The sequence below is a fragment of the Festucalex cinctus genome, chromosome 15 (genome assembly GCF_051991245.1).
Source record: "Festucalex cinctus isolate MCC-2025b chromosome 15, RoL_Fcin_1.0, whole genome shotgun sequence".
Taxonomy (NCBI): Eukaryota; Metazoa; Chordata; class Actinopteri; order Syngnathiformes; family Syngnathidae; genus Festucalex; species Festucalex cinctus.
Window position 1 is genome coordinate 23,281,771 of NC_135425.1, and position 17,211 is coordinate 23,298,981.

The following is a 17,211-nucleotide window of genomic DNA, read 5'->3' on the forward strand; positions in this document are numbered from 1 at the left end:
CTGAGAGCTGACCTCGGGTTAATCATTTTTCACTTCCCTATCGCATTCAATGCTGCTGCCTGTGTGTGTGTGTGTGTGTGCGTGCGTGCGCGGTTGCGCGCGTGTGTAGTTGTAGAATGTGTGCCGCGCTGGTGCAGGCAATTCTTTATAAACTTTGTACACATGACTGTGTTTACTTGACAATTTATGCAAAGCACGATCCGCAGCGTTGAAGGAGAAAAAAAAAAGAAAGAAAAAAAAAGAAAGAGGAATTTTGGTGTTTCACTGGGTTGTTCTAGAGCACTTTCATTTTTTAAGCTGTGCACCCCCCAAATATTATAAAAGAATATACATTTAAAAAAATAAAAATAAAATATTAAGTGTGATGCAAGTACCGCTGGTGGTGCGAAAGCTCCCTCTAGTGGTACGCAAAAGAATCACAATTAAACGTGTAATTTTGTAGTGTCTTCAACTTTTTTTTTTTTTTTTGATCCCAATCAGTAAATTGGTTAAAGGGTTACTTCACTTATTTCCCCCATTATAGCAATAAAAAGTTAATATTTTGTCTGTAATTAATTTGATACATTCATTATTTTTCACATACAATTAGTACCTTTAAAAACACATTTTGTAACTTGCTGTCGACTGAAAAAAAACAAAAAAACTTGCTGTTGTCTGAAAATGACATCACAAGGGTTCAGGTAACCAATGACAGCTCACCTGTTTTCTAGGTTTGGTCACGTGACATTCACAAGCTGAGCTGAGCTGTGATTGGTTACCTGAGCCCTTGTGATGTCATTTTCAGTCGACGGCAAGTTGCAAAATGTGTTTTAAAGGTACTAATTGTACATGAAAAATAATGAAAATATCAAATGTATTATAGGCAATATATTAATGTTTGACTGCCAAAAATGGCTAAGTAAGTCATGTATCCCTTTAACTTTTATGTGCAAAACATTTTACGTATTTAAGAACAGTATTACAGATTTTCCAGTGTTTCAGCACAGTTATTGTTAAACTGCAAAATATTGCAGGATCTTCCAATAATAAATAGACTTTTGAGGAGACCATTTTTTTTTTTTTTATAAACACGAGCCTATTCATTTTTTTCCTTTCGGACACATTACAGCTTACATCAATCACATCACATCATTTGCAACATTGACATCCGAAAGAAGGGCTGACGGGTAGAGGCCGAAGCTATTCAGCCTACTAACTACTATAGGAACTTGGAGGGCCAATTAATTTATTTTGTGCTACTTGCTATAAAAACCTTGAGAACCACGGGTCCAAACATCATGGTGACACGTTCATGGCCACACACCAAATTTAAAAAATAAAAAATAAAAAAATTTCCCCCCCAATTTCTTTTCAAGCCATAAACCCGAATATTAAGCCATTTTTCAGATGCTCACACTTGCCAGTGTTTTTCGTTAAAAAAAAATAAAATAAATAAGATTATGAAACATCTGTGCTTACCAAGCCAGGAGTTTCTGTTCTCTTTAGAGACCACATGATAGTAGGAACTTCTTTTGAAACAAGTGGTGGGTCAAAATCGTAATCGGAGAAGCCCTAACACAACAGAAGCAAAATTATTAAACGCCAGAATTTCATTCTGGAATTGTTACACACACACAAAAAACATCTTTTACCATTTCAAAAAGGTTAAGTCACAGCTCTAAATTGTGCGTAAGTGTTAATTTGAGTGTGAATGCGTTTTTTTTTTTTTCTATACTGCACGCACCCAACGATTGACGGGCGACCGATCCAGGGTGTGCAGTATTGGATGGATGGACGATATCAATGCGGTATCGCGCTGCCGTATGGATGTTTAATAAGAAAAGCCTGTGAGGTGTGAACAAATATTGATCCCATATAAGAATGAAAACACAATTAAAGGACAAATTTGCTTTGCTGGAGGCAAGGCGCTCCCCCACCCCCCTCCACCCTATCCCCGAAGGCAAACATCAGCCGTGAAAAATACCCCCCCCCTCCCAACTCCTCCACAGAGAGTCCGACCATCCGTCGGGACCGCAATCCCGTCCTGAAGGCTTCTCTCGTCCGACAACGGTGCCTCTGATCAAACATCATTTACTCGCTATCTCGTTCGCCCTCACCCCCCTTACCCCACCCCCCACCCTACACCCCGCTAGCCCCTCGCCCAGGGCCTGTTGCCAAGGCGACCGGCTTCTCATTTCTGAAGTGTCACATTGCATTATTGTCTTCACGCTTTCCAGCAACAACCTCTCTCGCTCAAACCACACTCTCTCTCTTTCTCTCCTCCGCTCTGCTCTCGCTCTCCCGCCCGCTTCGCCTCAAATACATCTCTCTCTCTCTCTCTCTCTCTCTCTATATATATATATATATATATATATATATATGGTGTCATTGTCTCTCCCCCTCGTCCCGTGCAATGCAATTTTCCTGTTCAGACATGCATAATGCAGAACAAACACCAGGCGTGCAGAGACACACACTCAATATGCAAAGCATTTTTTTTTTTTTTTTGTGGAATACCTGCGCTCTCCCGCTGAGAAAGGTATCAAAATCGCATCTTGGATTCTGATTTTTGGGTAGCAAGCGGAGCAGGTTAAGACGGACAACTTGTGGAAAAAGAAATACATTTGTAGTTTGGGTGGAAATGAGTTCATTTCAAACAAAGTCAGTCAATTTACGTGTTATTTGTTCTTTCCACTTTTAATTGGCAAGCCACAATTAGGAAATGAAAACATGAATAATCATTTCATTAGGTTTTTAATCTTATGTTTCATCAAAAATGAAAGAATTGAATTGAGACTAAATCTCAACATGAGTGTCTGATCAAATTTCTGAAATGGGAAAATGAGTCACATGACTTAAAAACACAAATGGTTCACAATTTTGCCCACCAGTCTGACAAGTAGGGATGTAACGATATTCAAACATCACGATACGATATTATCACGATATGAAGGTCACGATACGATAATTATCACGATATATTGGGGGGTCGATATTTAAAGGGGCTGTCTGCCGGATTCACTCCGGAAAATGCACTTTTTAAATACAGGATGTACACACTTTAACTTTCTCTCAGTCTACACATCTGTGTTTATGTTAATCTTTGGTGGTGATTTCGTCCTATTAATGAAAGTTGTTTGTTCTCCATATCTAATGCAACCAGAACATGGCATCAAAGTTTGATGATTATTTGGAGGATTCCCCAGGGAAAAGGGGAAGAAAACTTTCCATCCAGACTGACACCATTTTCAACATGGGTGGACTGGCGACGTCGTCACGACAGGTTGCACGATAAGAGATACCGAGGAATAATTTCTCCCGACTTTCCAGATGTGCCGCCTCTGGCAGTGTGGTCAACGGTCAATCGAAATGGTGGACGGATCCGTTTAGCAGCTGACTCACACAAATAATCGGAGTTTCGTGCAATGACACGTCAAAACATACGACTCGAAGAACTCTGCTACTAAGTGACGGCTGTTCTGAAGACGAGCTCACAAAATGAGCACGGTTGCAGCCGTGTCGAGTGGAGAGCGTTGGGGGGGTCTGAAATGAGCATCACCTGTGAGCTCATTTGAAGCGGCGGCGGGCGTGTCGCAACCTGTGAATTCCTCGTCACAGATGGGGGAAAAAAAAAAAAAAAAAAAGTATTTATCAAACAATATGTTTAGAGTGGTGATTAGTCTTTGACAAAAATGCCAAAACTTAACGAACAAATAAATCTAAGTGTCTGAAAAATTTTGCCTATGAAACTCTACGAGGTGTACGGCTATCACAGGCAAGGCTTTGTGGAGATGTGCTATAAGGTTTTTGAAAACTTGAATTCGGCGCAATTTAGCGTCAGCCATGTGTCGAGTATGCGAGGTTCGAGTTTGGTAGCAATCAGACAAAATCTCTTGGATGAGTTCCCATTTGAAGGACCCCTGAAAATGGCCCAAATGACTCCAAAATGGCCACTTCAAAACAAAATTGGCAGACTTTCTTTTCATCCATGGCTCCTTGAGACTTTTTTTTGTTTTTTTTTGTGGGTCTACTCAAGGAACACATGCCTATCAAATTCCCCCCCCCCCCCCCCAAGTCAAATTGGATCTAGGTGTTGAATTTTAAAAAAAGTTCTGGCAAGTTCGCGATGAGAAAATGGCCACTTCAAGTCAAAATGGCCGACATACTGGGTCTTTTCAGGCAGGGCTTCTTGAGAATGTTTTTCAAAATTTTTCTAAAATTTGGAGACCAGCTGAGTCCTAATCATGGTAAAAAAAAATGACCACTTGGTACTAACATGGCAGCTTCGTGTGTCTTTTCCGAAAATATTTTTTTGACATTTATGTATGTATATGAAAGGGATTAACGTCCTTATAACTTCATTAACTGTGCCACACAATGCATTCTGGCAACTATATATATATATATATATATATATATATATATATATATATATATATATATATATATATATATATATATATATGCAAAACAGTAGATTTAACATGTTCGGAACTCATACAGGCAAAGTGTTGCCGCGTTTCATTTGCACTTGTGTTATTTTTTTTGGGAAACAATATATTACAGTTGAGCTCCATAATTTAAGGCTGGCCCAAAACTCTAAAAAAATCTGCGTATAATTGACGGCAATTGTTTTTAAGTTATATACCATTATTTTACCAATTCGGCCCACTTAGTAATAAATTTTCCTCCATGCGGCCCCTGAGCTAACATGAGTTTGACACCCCTGCATTAGAGCATCCGTCGGCCGCGCACAAATTCAACTGTTTGACTTATTTTCTAGCTCACACTGATTGTTTTCTAATTCACTTCGCTTTGACGCCCTGCCCTCCGCCGCAAGGGGCGTACTTAGCTCTTTGACTGCCAAAAACGTTTAATCCCGATTAATAAAATCACAATGTATGCCGCCATAAACGTTAAATGACGTCAACTATGTTTTTTTGTTTTTTTTGTTTTTTTTTTAATCAATGAGCAGTGCAACATCCAAGTGCAGCGCTGCCTGGTCAATGGGTTGTGGAATCAAAAACACTAACTATGGCCACCAGATGGCAGCATTGTATCTCTTCAATGGGCTGCCCGTGTATCAAATTACATTGAAAGATGACGAAATCTGATGAAATAGAACGTTTTCAAGGATGACGTGAATGATAACGTTTTGATAACGTGTGGCAGTAAAGGAAGGGTCTATATATGGGGAATCCCTAAAAGTGGCTGCTTATTGAGGCCAGGAGAGGAGGAAGACTTTCCAAGTTGATAAAGTCCAAGTAAAGCGAGGTGACTTCCTGTGCTGGGCTCAGCTGTACTGAGGCCTCCAAGGACCTGGAAGGTTAATATTTGAAGGAAGGATGGCCCATAAATATGAGCACGGGGACTATTAATTAAATAAGCATTTCTTAAATATTCTCCCGGGGCTGCTGCTTTTGTTTAAAGATGATTGATCGACTACCATTTCTCCAGGCAGGACCATTAGTTTCGCCACCGCGCCGCCACCCTCCTCCTCCTTCCGCTCCGTCCCTTCCTACCAACACCCCCCCAACCACCTCCCTCCTCTTATACCTCTCTTTTTTTTCCCTCCACGCCTATTTCTCCGCCTTGTCCATGCATCTGCTGTCAACTCGCCTTTCCTCGCTCTCTTTTCATCAGTCGCCGTCCCTGAGACGCTCTCTCAGGAGGCCCATATTTCTCCCGGCCTGTGACAAGCTAATGAGGCCACGCTAAAAATCGCACCACACCCCGAGAGCCGCGTCCAAAAAAAGGTAGGAACGGGCCCGGGTGACGGGGGCCCGCTTCAGTCCAACAGTGTCGCGCATCTGCCCCACACAGTGCCTGGCTATAAAGTCCAACAACAACCCCGGAACCACCGTGATGTGACTTCAATCTTATCATGTGTTGTAAGTGGGGAGAAAAAAAAAAGCATAAACATGACAATAAAAATAAGTGATTGAAGAAGGCGCTTCAGAAGTTGTTCTACATGTGACGACAATCTCCCTCGTTCTTCTCGCCACGTCCTGGAACGAATTGTGTTCAGTCTTTAAGGCGCCATTACAGTATTTCCTCTCTCTCTCTCTGCGGCCCGCCACGCTCGGTTGATTTCTAGCTAGAAGACAGGGATCGACGGGGGAGCACTGTCTGGCTGTGGATGACTCAAACACACACCACACACACAGACACGCAAAATCAAATCATCTCTATAAAATAAGGCATGGTATGTGAGACTATTAAAAAATCCAAAATAATGTGAATGCAGAAATCTGTGTGCCTACAAGTGACGACAATCTCCTCATATTGTTTGTTAATATCGCGGCCATGTTGAGTTGAGAAGTTGACATTTTCACAAGCCCAAAACTTAACCGTCTCACCTCACTGCACCTGCTGTGCCGCATTTTATTGGCTCTCTCCCTAAATTCCTCACTCGCAAGTGAACCCCAGAATTTGAGGTCTAAATAGGGCTGGACGATTAACCGAAATTTTCTCGCCATTTCGATTTTGGTTTCTCTCGGTCATTAAAATATAATGATATAAAAAATAAAAAATAAATGATTAATGTGCAGAACGCTAAGTTCCCTACGTTGTGAGAGGACCCTGAATGCAACATGTAGCTTGTCGTTAGCTCGGAGTGAATCAGTGCAATTCTGCCTTCCATAAGTGTCCTTTAAGCTGTTTAATGACACTCCAGTTGGAGTTAAATGAACAATTAAGCACACAATAAGAAGAATTACATACAGTGTGTATTTAAATACAAAACATGCTTCATTTTTCAACACATCGCGAGGCTAGCGATAACGCTAATACAAGTGAATGGAGGATCCCATTCAAATGCTAACAGGAAGTTAGCATTAACTTCGGGAGTAATAGTTAATATTGATACATAAATGTTGTGGAAACACATACCCAGACGTACGATAACACTGCTCAAATGCACAAATTCTTCCCAATTTGTGAAAAACGAGTTATTTTAATAGAATTCAATCTCAACTTTCTTCTGTTGTCATTGTAAGCGTGTACACTGGATGCACGGCACCACAGTGCCCCCAAGAGACCAAAACACACAGGAACACCTAGTATTTGTTTTGCAATTACTGTTTTAGTATACAGTATTCTCATTTTATTTTTTTAATTATTTTTTTTATTTAAAAATTCACAGAATTTTCTTTTCCTCTAAATTCAATGATACACATACATCCAAGAAATTTTTTTGTGGTCATATCAACAAACATTTCAAGATGTCAGCACAAAATACAATCCCTGAGGTCCCAGGTTTGCCAACTAAGTCCCCAGCATAAAATAAAATAAATATGATAGAGGGTAATGTAAGCGCTTAAGTTTGAAAATGAAGAATAATGTTCAAAAGAATAGTGTTCAAGAATAAAGTATTCAACGTGAAGGGGTGAATGGGCGTAAGGCTATGATCATAATTTTGAGTAGAGTCTTAGTAGTTGAGAAAAATGTTGAGTTTTACAATCAATGTATAATCGTTTTATTAATCGGGATTTCAATGTCATTCAAAATAATCGTGATTTTTTTTTTTTCTCCATAATCGTCCAGCCCTACGTCTAAAGTCAGCATGATGTATAACGCAAAAAACGTAAAATTCTTCGGCCCTTACTGTGCCCATAATTCTGCAAGTTACTGGCTGTCCTACACGTGACAACAATCTCCCATATTTTTCATACTCGATTAAGAATTTTTTGTCCCATTGAGGCGTAGAGATCATTTCTGCTCATTCTTTTCCTGTAAAGGTGACTCTTGATTCTTTGGTGTCTTCATATAATGGAATTCAGCATCGCCTCAGAAAAGAAAAGCAGCACAAGTCACCCAAGTGCAAACAATGACTGCAATTAAAAGCGCAGCGCTATTTTTTTTTTAAGGATTGTATTTTGCTTGCTATTGTTAAGCCACGATAAAAAAAAAAAAAAAAAAAAAAAAAAAAAAGAGCGATGCCAAATGCGAGAAGAGCGTATCGCGGGATCCCGTGGCAGCTTGCTTGCCAGCGCTCATTAGCGCGCATTGATCACCCAAAGCCGACGACGTGTTTACCAAACAGTCCGAATGGAGACGACAAAGCAAACAGACGGAGTGACACGGACGCGGGATAGAGTGACACTTCAGCGAGGAGGAAGAAGAGGAGGAGGAGGTGATGGCGTGATAATGGAGGTGGTGGAGAGAAAACACTCCGGGGAGGGCGCACTGGAGGAGGAGGAGGAGGATATGGAGACGATGAGCTCGCACTCCAAGTGTTGGGATGAGATGCAGGTGAAGCAGGTGAACGGGTGTGTGCGTGTGCAAAGGGAGAGGGTGGAGGTGGGAGAAGATTGGTGGTGGTGGTGGTGGGGGGGGGGGGGTGCATATTAAAAATGCAGCAGTGGGGAGCAGGCCGGGGATTCACAGTAATTAGATGACAAAACGGCGGCGGGCTGGAGATGAGAGAGAGGGGTCACACACAATGCCACTGCCGCCGGGTAATTTGTAAGTGTCAATCACCAGCCTGCCGAGGGGAAAAGGGAAAGGGAAGGAAGAGGGAGGGAAGGGGAGGGAGGGGGGGGGGGCGAGGAGGGGGGGTGTTTTGGCGTCGAGAGATAGAGGCGGAATATGAGGCTGAAGATGGCGAGGAAATGGAAAGTCACCAGAGTGAAATGGGAAAAGATGGATGAAAGAAGACAAAAATCACTGCCGGGTGATTACTGTCAGGACACGCACGCACGTCATGTCGGGCCACATGTCCAAAGATACTGCAGCGTCAAGATTGAGTTGGATATGCAGCAGAAAACACATTTTAGCTAAATTTGCATGTTATAACAATAAGGCCTACACAATGAATTCATGCAGTCATTAAAGTTGAGCACTTTGTTTACATCCTTGCTAAACGCAAAAGTTTACTGTTTACTGCAAGATTGATGTTTTTGTTTTTGTTTTTTGGGATGGGCAACTGTAACCACAGCAATCAACAATTACATCCATCTCAGATTTGGATTGTGAAGGGAGAAAAAAATATATAAATTGCAATGGAAATAACGTAAATCGAAATAATCTGGTGCAAACCTTTTCATTGTACAAGGCAAATTAGAAAGAAAATCAAAATGCAACAAACTTGTCTGTCATCAAGTTTAAACACAAGTAAACTCCTGCAAGGGTGACATTTGATTTTTGAAATGGAGAGAAACAATTAATTTTTTAAATAAAATAATTTAGGCTCAATTTTATTATCTATAATTAACTGATTAATATATTTATACGTAAAATAGCTATTAGTTTTATTCTTTCATAGTTTAAGTTTATTTTAAAATGTATTCCTTTTTATTTTGTATGATGATTATTTGATTTATTATTTTAAAATAAATAACTAAATAAAGGAAATTCTTATCAAATTAAATTTACCTTTACAAATATTTTCCTTTTTTTAAATTAATGTTTACAATAAAACAATTAACCCGAGATAAAGGAATAAAAAGTAAAAATGGTAAATGGACTGAGCTTGAATAAACCTTTTTTTGAGAAACAATTTTAACGGGTCGAAAACGGTTCAATTAATGCAACAAACAGAAGCAAAAAAATTTACTTTTATTGATTTATTATGATGTATTTAACAATTACGTAATAATTAAAGTGCATATATATAATTGTTTTTTTTCCCTAATCGTTTTGAATTTACAACAAATTAATACAATAATCATTTCATGAGATAAATGAATAAAAGAATGATGACAAAGATGCATAAATGAAACAGTTTTAGGAGGAAACTGCAAAAATAACGCAACAAACGTTAAAGGACTCTTGGGGAAAAAAAAACAAAAAAAACTACCCGGCGCAGGCCACACGTAGTCCCCTTGCCGTACTTTGCCTACCCCGACTTTTCAAACCATTTTCCCCGTAGGAATTGAAAATAATCCGAGTGTGTGTGCATGCGTAAAAATAAGTCAAGCATTGACAACATGTTTGCAGGCAGGTCGGGGGTGTATATGCAAATATTGGCAGCACGACAGCGTTCGCTCGGGTGACAGACAGGTGAACGCGTACGCCAGCCCGTCGCCCACAATGGGGGTCGCCGTCGCCTGACGCTGGCCCGCTTCCAGCGCCGCGGCGTAGACAATGCCGGCACACGACACAATGGGCGAGCCGACACGCGCACACACGCGTGCTCTCATGCGTGCATAAACGCGGCAGACCGCAAGCATGTGGCAGAAAAATGTAGATAATCTGTCTTTACACGTGCAAGAGGAGTCAGGGCACTGACATGACATAACACAACCACGCTGATATTTGGCCTATTCTTCAAAAAAAAAAAAAAAAAAAAAGGGGGGGGGGGGGGACTTTTGGCAGTAATATTCTGCCGAGCAGTTCTATGTGCCGAAAACTCAAGATCCACGCGCGCAGAGCCGGTAAACTAAACAGCAGGGGGCGCTGTTGAATCGGCGCCATATTGCGAGAGCGTTTGGCCAACTCGAAGAACTACTACGCTGTGATTGGCCAAAAGTCACGTGACTTGTATCCGTAGTTGTAGAATTGCTTTTTACGTCCGCAAAACTTTTTTTTTTTCCTTTGTGTACGTAGAGCACGTTTTGTGTACGTAGATCACGTATTGTGTACCGTATTTTTCGGATTATAAGTCGCAGTTTTTTTCATAGTTTGGCCGGGGGTGCGATTTATAATCTGGTGCGAATTATGTGTGAAATTATTAACACATTATTATATCATTTGACGTTATTTTCACACCAAACTGCAAGAGGGCGCTCTAGGCCTGTGTTGATCATTTCAACCTTGCCGGTAGAAGAGGAAGCGGCGCATCGTCTACCTCCCGAGTTGGGGGAGTTGTTTAAAAGTGACACCGAGGATGAAGATTTCATTGGATTTAGTGATTTGGAGTGAAACTGATAGTTTGGTAAACTTGTTAGCATGTTCTTTATGCTAGAGTTATATGAATAACTTGTAGTGATGGGAACATAATTCACCCACGGAACGTTGGGATGAAGGGAGAGTTCCGGGTGGGAAGGTTTTGTTAGGTGGAAAAGGGGAGTTAGCCTGTTAGCTTCTAGCTGAGTGGGGAGTTGCTGTTAAGACCTCAGAAGGCTCCGCGCTTCAACACTCCGCCTCCGACTCCCGTCACTGCTCGCGACAAACTCTTAATATGTTACGTCGTTGCTGACATTACCAGTCAAGTTAGTCATGTAACGTTAGTATACCGTACGCTTATTCGGCCTGTCGTTCTCTCTTTTATTTTTATTTTAAATTGCCTTTCAAGATGACATGTATGTTTTTGGTGTTGGATTTTATCAAATAAATTTCCCCCCAAAATGCGACTTGTACTCCAGTGCGACTTATATATGTTTTTTCCTTCTTAATTATGCATTTTTTGGCTGGTGCGACTTAGAATCCGGAGCGACGTATAATCTGACAAAATACGGTACATAGATCACGTTTTTTGTCTTTACGGGGTTTTGGCATGATTATAACTCCATACAGGCAGCCACTATCCTTTTTGTGAGTGTGGTTGACCCCCCCCCCGCCACCACCACATTTTTAAAGAAAACCTTTCCAACAGTGCCACAGAAATCTTTCTACCACATCTCTAAGTATCAAAGCTCGAAATTTGGATGTCTCAGCAGTCCACACATGGTTATGGTTGGCAACTTTTAAAAAAGAAAGTCATACCGGGATGAATTTGATTTCCAACCTCACATTTTCAGGAGTGAGCTTTCTAACGTTACCACCTGCATCATTCAAGGCAACCCATACTGTCCTGCAAAGTCACTTTACAGCTAACAAAACTCAACGTTCCCCTTGCAATTAACAATTTGAAAATGAAAAACAATTTCAACAACACCAAAATCTGAAAAAGGATTTTTTTGTTTTTTTGTTTTCTTTTTCTTTTTTTAATTGCGTTTCATCTCTCCGCGCCGCTAATTTGCATCTCACATGCGTAACAACAAGCAGTGTCTGATCACTAAACTGGAGGTGTTCTCATTTAGGAGAGTTAAACGTAGCCAATTAGAAGCAATGAAAAGCGTCACAGTGGAAAAATACAAACACAAAAAGAAACTGTGCAAATTAACGAGACAAAGACGGCAACCAAAATGCCTTTGGTTTAATTAATAGGAATTAGGAGACATGTCGCACGTACGCACGCGCGCGCACGCAAACAACAGCAACACGTAGAAATGATGACAATTCCGCGATTATTATTTAGTTGCCAATTAGCGGCTAATCATTGTGCGAGCAGATTGTCTGCTCGTCTTTGCAGCTCCGACATGAACAATACATTGCATACAAAAATGTTATTTATATACAGACTTCAGGAAGTCGTGTTGTGTTAAGCTAAACAAAGTCCACTGCAGAGGGAGGCCCTCACGGTCAACTCGCACTTATAACTTATGACTCAAATTCAACTTAAATCACCAATTTGAAGATTTGGGACACGCTCTGCCAAAACTTATGTAAAACCCGACTTGGCGGTTTGTGTTTCTGTGTGTGCTGTAGCGCACAAAAACCTTGGCAACCTACGAGCGTGCGATGAGACGGAGTGACCTCCTGAAGCGAGATTTTTTGTTTTTTTTAACATTTGAATTCAAGGATTAAGCTTTTGATAAAAATCAAGACGACGAGAACGGCAACACGCAAGGTTTGCAACTCAAAGATAAGACGCGCAACCCCCAAACGACGTCTACCTTCATCCGTCACTATAAAACCCCACGAGAACGTTAAGCTACGTTAACTTTACAATTTAGATAAGAGATAGCTGGTCAAACATTAACTAAGCACCATGCCACTTATGCGTTGAATTGAGAAGGTAATAAAGTCACAGAAATAGGGAGAATGGCTTCGAATAATAGGTATGGACTGATATTTGATTGATTTTATACACAGTATATATATACACAGTATATATATATATATATATATATATATATATATATATATATATATATATATATATATATATATATATATATATATATATATATATATATTTGAATTTATAAAAACTATTTTTCATTTGACCATGCTGTTTATTAAATATTGCGCACAAGTAATACGCATGAAAAAAAAAATAATACTAAAACTAAGCATTTTTTAAATAAACTAAAATGTAAAAAAAATGTAAAAATCAAATAAAATAAAAAAAACTAATAATAATAAAATAAATAATAATATAAATAACTAAATAATAAATAAATAAAAATAATAATACTGAATAATAAAATAAAAAGGAATGAATGAATAAATGAATGAATGAATAATAAAAAAAACTAATACTAAAACTAAACTGAAACTAAGCATTTTTTTAAATAAACTAATAAAAAAACCACCTTGAAAACTAATTAAAACCAACTAAATAAAAATCTAAATGAAATAAAAAAATCTTCCGCCAACAAATTTGTTGTGTTTTGACATACGTAACCAATAAAAATGATTTTTGATTGTGACTTCAGGATGCATCTATTGGATCCAAAAGTTTGTGTGTCTGTGCACGCGCGTGCGTGTACTGCCACAGGGTTTGTTTGTTTTTGTTTTTTTTTTTGTGCCAGCGAGTGTGAACTCCATTGGTCCCCACATCTGCCGCTAACAGACGGCGCCAACAGCCCCTCGCGAATAAAGCGGATAAATAAATAAGGCTTAAGGAGGCCGTGTTTACCTGCTCGGGTTGTGTCTATTTGAGCCGCTTACAACGCCGGCGGGGGGGAATCCGGTCCGATATGTGCGGACGTCGGATATCGCCGCAACACTGTGTACGCCCGACGTGGAATGACCCGTTCAAATCATTACATGCATGACGCGCCGGGTGTTAAAACGTCACAGCCCCGTCCCGGCTTTCTGCTACTCCTTTTTTTCACGCAGCCACCTCTGATGCTAGCAAATTAGCAGCAGTCGACGTCGTCCGTGTCGGTACACAGAACGCCGTCACAGAAAAAAAATCTAATAATAATCCGCCACAAATCGACACGTCACAGCAGTGACATTTATTCGTCTGTGCCGTTTACACAGACAAGGTGGATGTTGCTCCAGCGGTGTCCTTTCACACAACTGATACAGAATCTGCTGTTTAATACAAAACATGCCGGCTTTCCACCATCCTATTTCACACAGCCGCCATCCTGCCTTCGCTGCTGCCTCCCAAGCTTGGAAAATTTGGCACACTGCAATATTTAGTTCAGCATCCGTTACTACATCCCAAGCCAGAAAATTGCCGCGTCTGTACATTTCACACAGAACAGCGGCCGCGAGGAGACGACCAGGGTAAACGGAGCCAGATTAGTGAAAAAGGGGGCGAGTGATGAAACAAGCAGCGTCAAGCCTTGGTTACTATCGGCCAGAAAAAAAAATTGGTGCGTCACATTCGTCCACCGTTCCATGTTGATACGTTTTATTTGAGAAGGCCGACACGCAGAAAAGAGCAATAAATAAATAAAGCCAGCTTTGACTGGCACACTTAAACTTATTAAAACACAATTTGGAAAGTATTCCTTGATGCCAGTTCTCACTCGCTCGCTCAGTTCTCCAAAAAAAAAAAAAAGATCCAAAGCGTCCTTGCTACTTGTCACTCCCAGAAGAAATTGACACAAAAGAGAATTGGGACATTTAAACACCAAAATGTGCAGCCAAAACAATATTTCGTCTAACAAAAGCCTGCTAGCTTAATGCTAACATATGATGAAAAATGCCATAAAGGGACAAACGGAAATTAGCGCAGATGTTACCGTCATTAAAAAAAAAAAAAAAACCTTCAAACAAGCACAGCCGTATCACAACCCTCAAGGCCATATATTTTCACCGCTCAGTGCGAATGACGGAGATTAGCCGGGGACCTTTTCTGCCCTTTCGTCTTGCTCTTAATTACGTTGCATCTAGTAGACCTCGGTGCTGCATGGCTGCGGCCCAACATGACAATTCGCTGCGCAACTCTAAATTTAGACGTAATTTGGCCTATACGGAGAACACTGTCTTCCCTTTCACATGATTTTTTTTTTTTGTCAGTACTTATCACACACAACTGTGATATAGTGAAAATATCAGGGTGAATGAAGCCAGCTTTGACTGGCAGCATGAAAAGGGCTGGAAATTATCATTTGGATTTGATTTATTATTATTATTATTTTTAAGTGGGGTAGTCGGGGTAAAATGTGATGTGCATGTATTAGTGGTGTCAGGCGACTAAAATTTGCAATCATAATTCATCGCATGACTTCAATAGTTAACTCACAATTAATCACAAATTTTAGATCTGTTCTAAATGTACAATGAAATATATTTTTTAAAGTTTTCATACTTTGGACATAAAAGTGGGGAAAAAAGATTAACTAATAGAAATATGGCTGCATCTTTTAGTCACTGATAGAGTCATTTCATAATTCATAAACTTGAGTCTGCAATCGGCTGGCAACCAGTTCAGGGTCTCCCCTGCCTACTGCCCGAAGCCGGCCGGGATAGGCTCCAGCACCCCCGCGACCCTTGTGAGGACTAAGCGGTTAAGAAAATGGATGGATGGATGGAACTGAGTTAAAATTAGATGTATGATAAAGATGTACTATATTCCAAAGAAAATGAGGGTTATATTGAATTGTGTTGAGGTCATTTTTTTGCCACTAGATGGCATAATTGCATTTGTAAGACATTGGTGACAGCTCAGTTCATTTTTCTGTTCATATTAACACTATCTAATCTTTAACATGGAGTAACTTGTAAAATTTTGCACATTTTTAACATTGACCCGTCTCCACAAATATATGTATTATTATTATTATTATTATTATTATTATTATTATTACATTTATTACTGCTAAATTATGGCGTGGATGTGTCTGCTGCGTTGCAACGGGAATTCTCCCATTACAGGCTCTCCAAGTAAGGGGCGGTCACGAATTAACACATTAAGAAATTTGTGGCAGTAAAGGAACATTATATATATGATATTATATTTCGCACAGGAGCGGATAAAGACAGTAGGAACGGCAGTAGGGGCAGCGTAGAGCCCCCTACCCCCCTCCTGCACCCAATCCTCCGCAAGATGGAGCGAGACTGCCGGCGCACACTGTCAAGGCAGTTAATATAAGCGCTGCAGATAAGGCGGCGCAGACAAACACTGACCAAATCAGCCATTTCAGCAGCCAGCGCGCCAACTGTCAGTCAGCCTGAGAGACACAGCAACAATCAGCACTCGGCCGGCTGATAAGAGCTCGGCCGGCCGGGCGCGGGAAATAGCCAATCTGCAGGCGGGCCCCGGCGAGGAGGATGGAGGATGGAAGGATGAAGGGAGGAGGGGGGAGGATGGGAAAGAAAGCACCGAGCAAGAAAACAGGATTCCGATGCACTCGGCTGCACGCAGGGAATACGACGCGCAAACCAAACAGCCACATTATTAGGCACACCTGCACGATGTAATAGATGGATGCTGCACGTACACTTGTTTCTACTAGTATCTGCATACCGCTAGCCAATATCTTCTTAAAGACATCCTGCAGCATACATTTGATGCTATTATTTTTAAGTTAATTTTTATTTTATGTTATAGGCTACACAAAGTATCATCAGGAAGGAGTTATGTAGGAATGTATGCGATACATCTTGATGGAATTTATCTTGGATAAAGTAATGGCAAAAGGAGTAGAATTTTACTTCTATTTCACGCTGCAATTCAGTTTGGGATAGCATTTTAATTTAATATTTTCTGCAGGAGATTGTTTTGAAAGAAGCATATTTGAATTAGAACAAAAATAATCATCATTATTATTTCATCTTAATTATGTAGAACACTCTGCTACAGTTGTGTTTTTAAGTGCTTTAATTAAAACCTCTTGCCCCTCACAAGGGTCGCGGAGGGTGCTGGAGCCTATCCCAGCTAGCTACGGACAGTAGGCGGTAAACCCTGAACATTTTCAGCAGTAAAAAGTTAATATTTTGTCTGCAATTAATGTGGCAACTTCATTGTTTTTCATATGTACAATTAGTACCTTTAAAAAGCAATTTTTCTACTTGCTGTCGACTGATGATGACATCACCTGTGCTGAGGAAGTAGGCAACGACCAATCATGGCTCAGTTTACTGACCAAACCCAGGAAACAGGTGAGACACGATTGGTTGTTACCTACTTCCTCAGCACAGGTGATGTCGACTGATGATGACAGCAAGTAGAAAAATCACATTTCATCACATGAAAAATAATGAAGTTATCAAATTAATTCTGGACAAAATATTAACATTTCACTTCTGAAAATTGTTCAATGAGTCAAGTATTCCTTTAAT

At 40.2% G+C, this 17,211-nt stretch overlaps 1 protein-coding gene across 5 annotated transcripts in view; it reads right to left on the minus strand.

The window, feature by feature from the left end:
- Positions 1–17,211, minus strand: part of mzt2b (mitotic spindle organizing protein 2B) — a 76,310-nt gene that overhangs the window by 49,043 nt on the left and 10,056 nt on the right. For 4 of the 5 annotated variants that reach the window (XM_077496548.1, XM_077496546.1, XM_077496545.1 and 1 more), the window contains exon 6: positions 1,459–1,551. The exons of the other annotated variant lie outside the window; for it this stretch is intronic. In XM_077496548.1, the coding sequence (XP_077352674.1) occupies positions 1,482–1,551 (70 nt within the window). In that variant the 3' untranslated portion in view covers positions 1,459–1,481. The remainder of the gene's footprint in view (positions 1–1,458; positions 1,552–17,211) is intronic. 5 annotated transcript variants of the gene reach the window in all.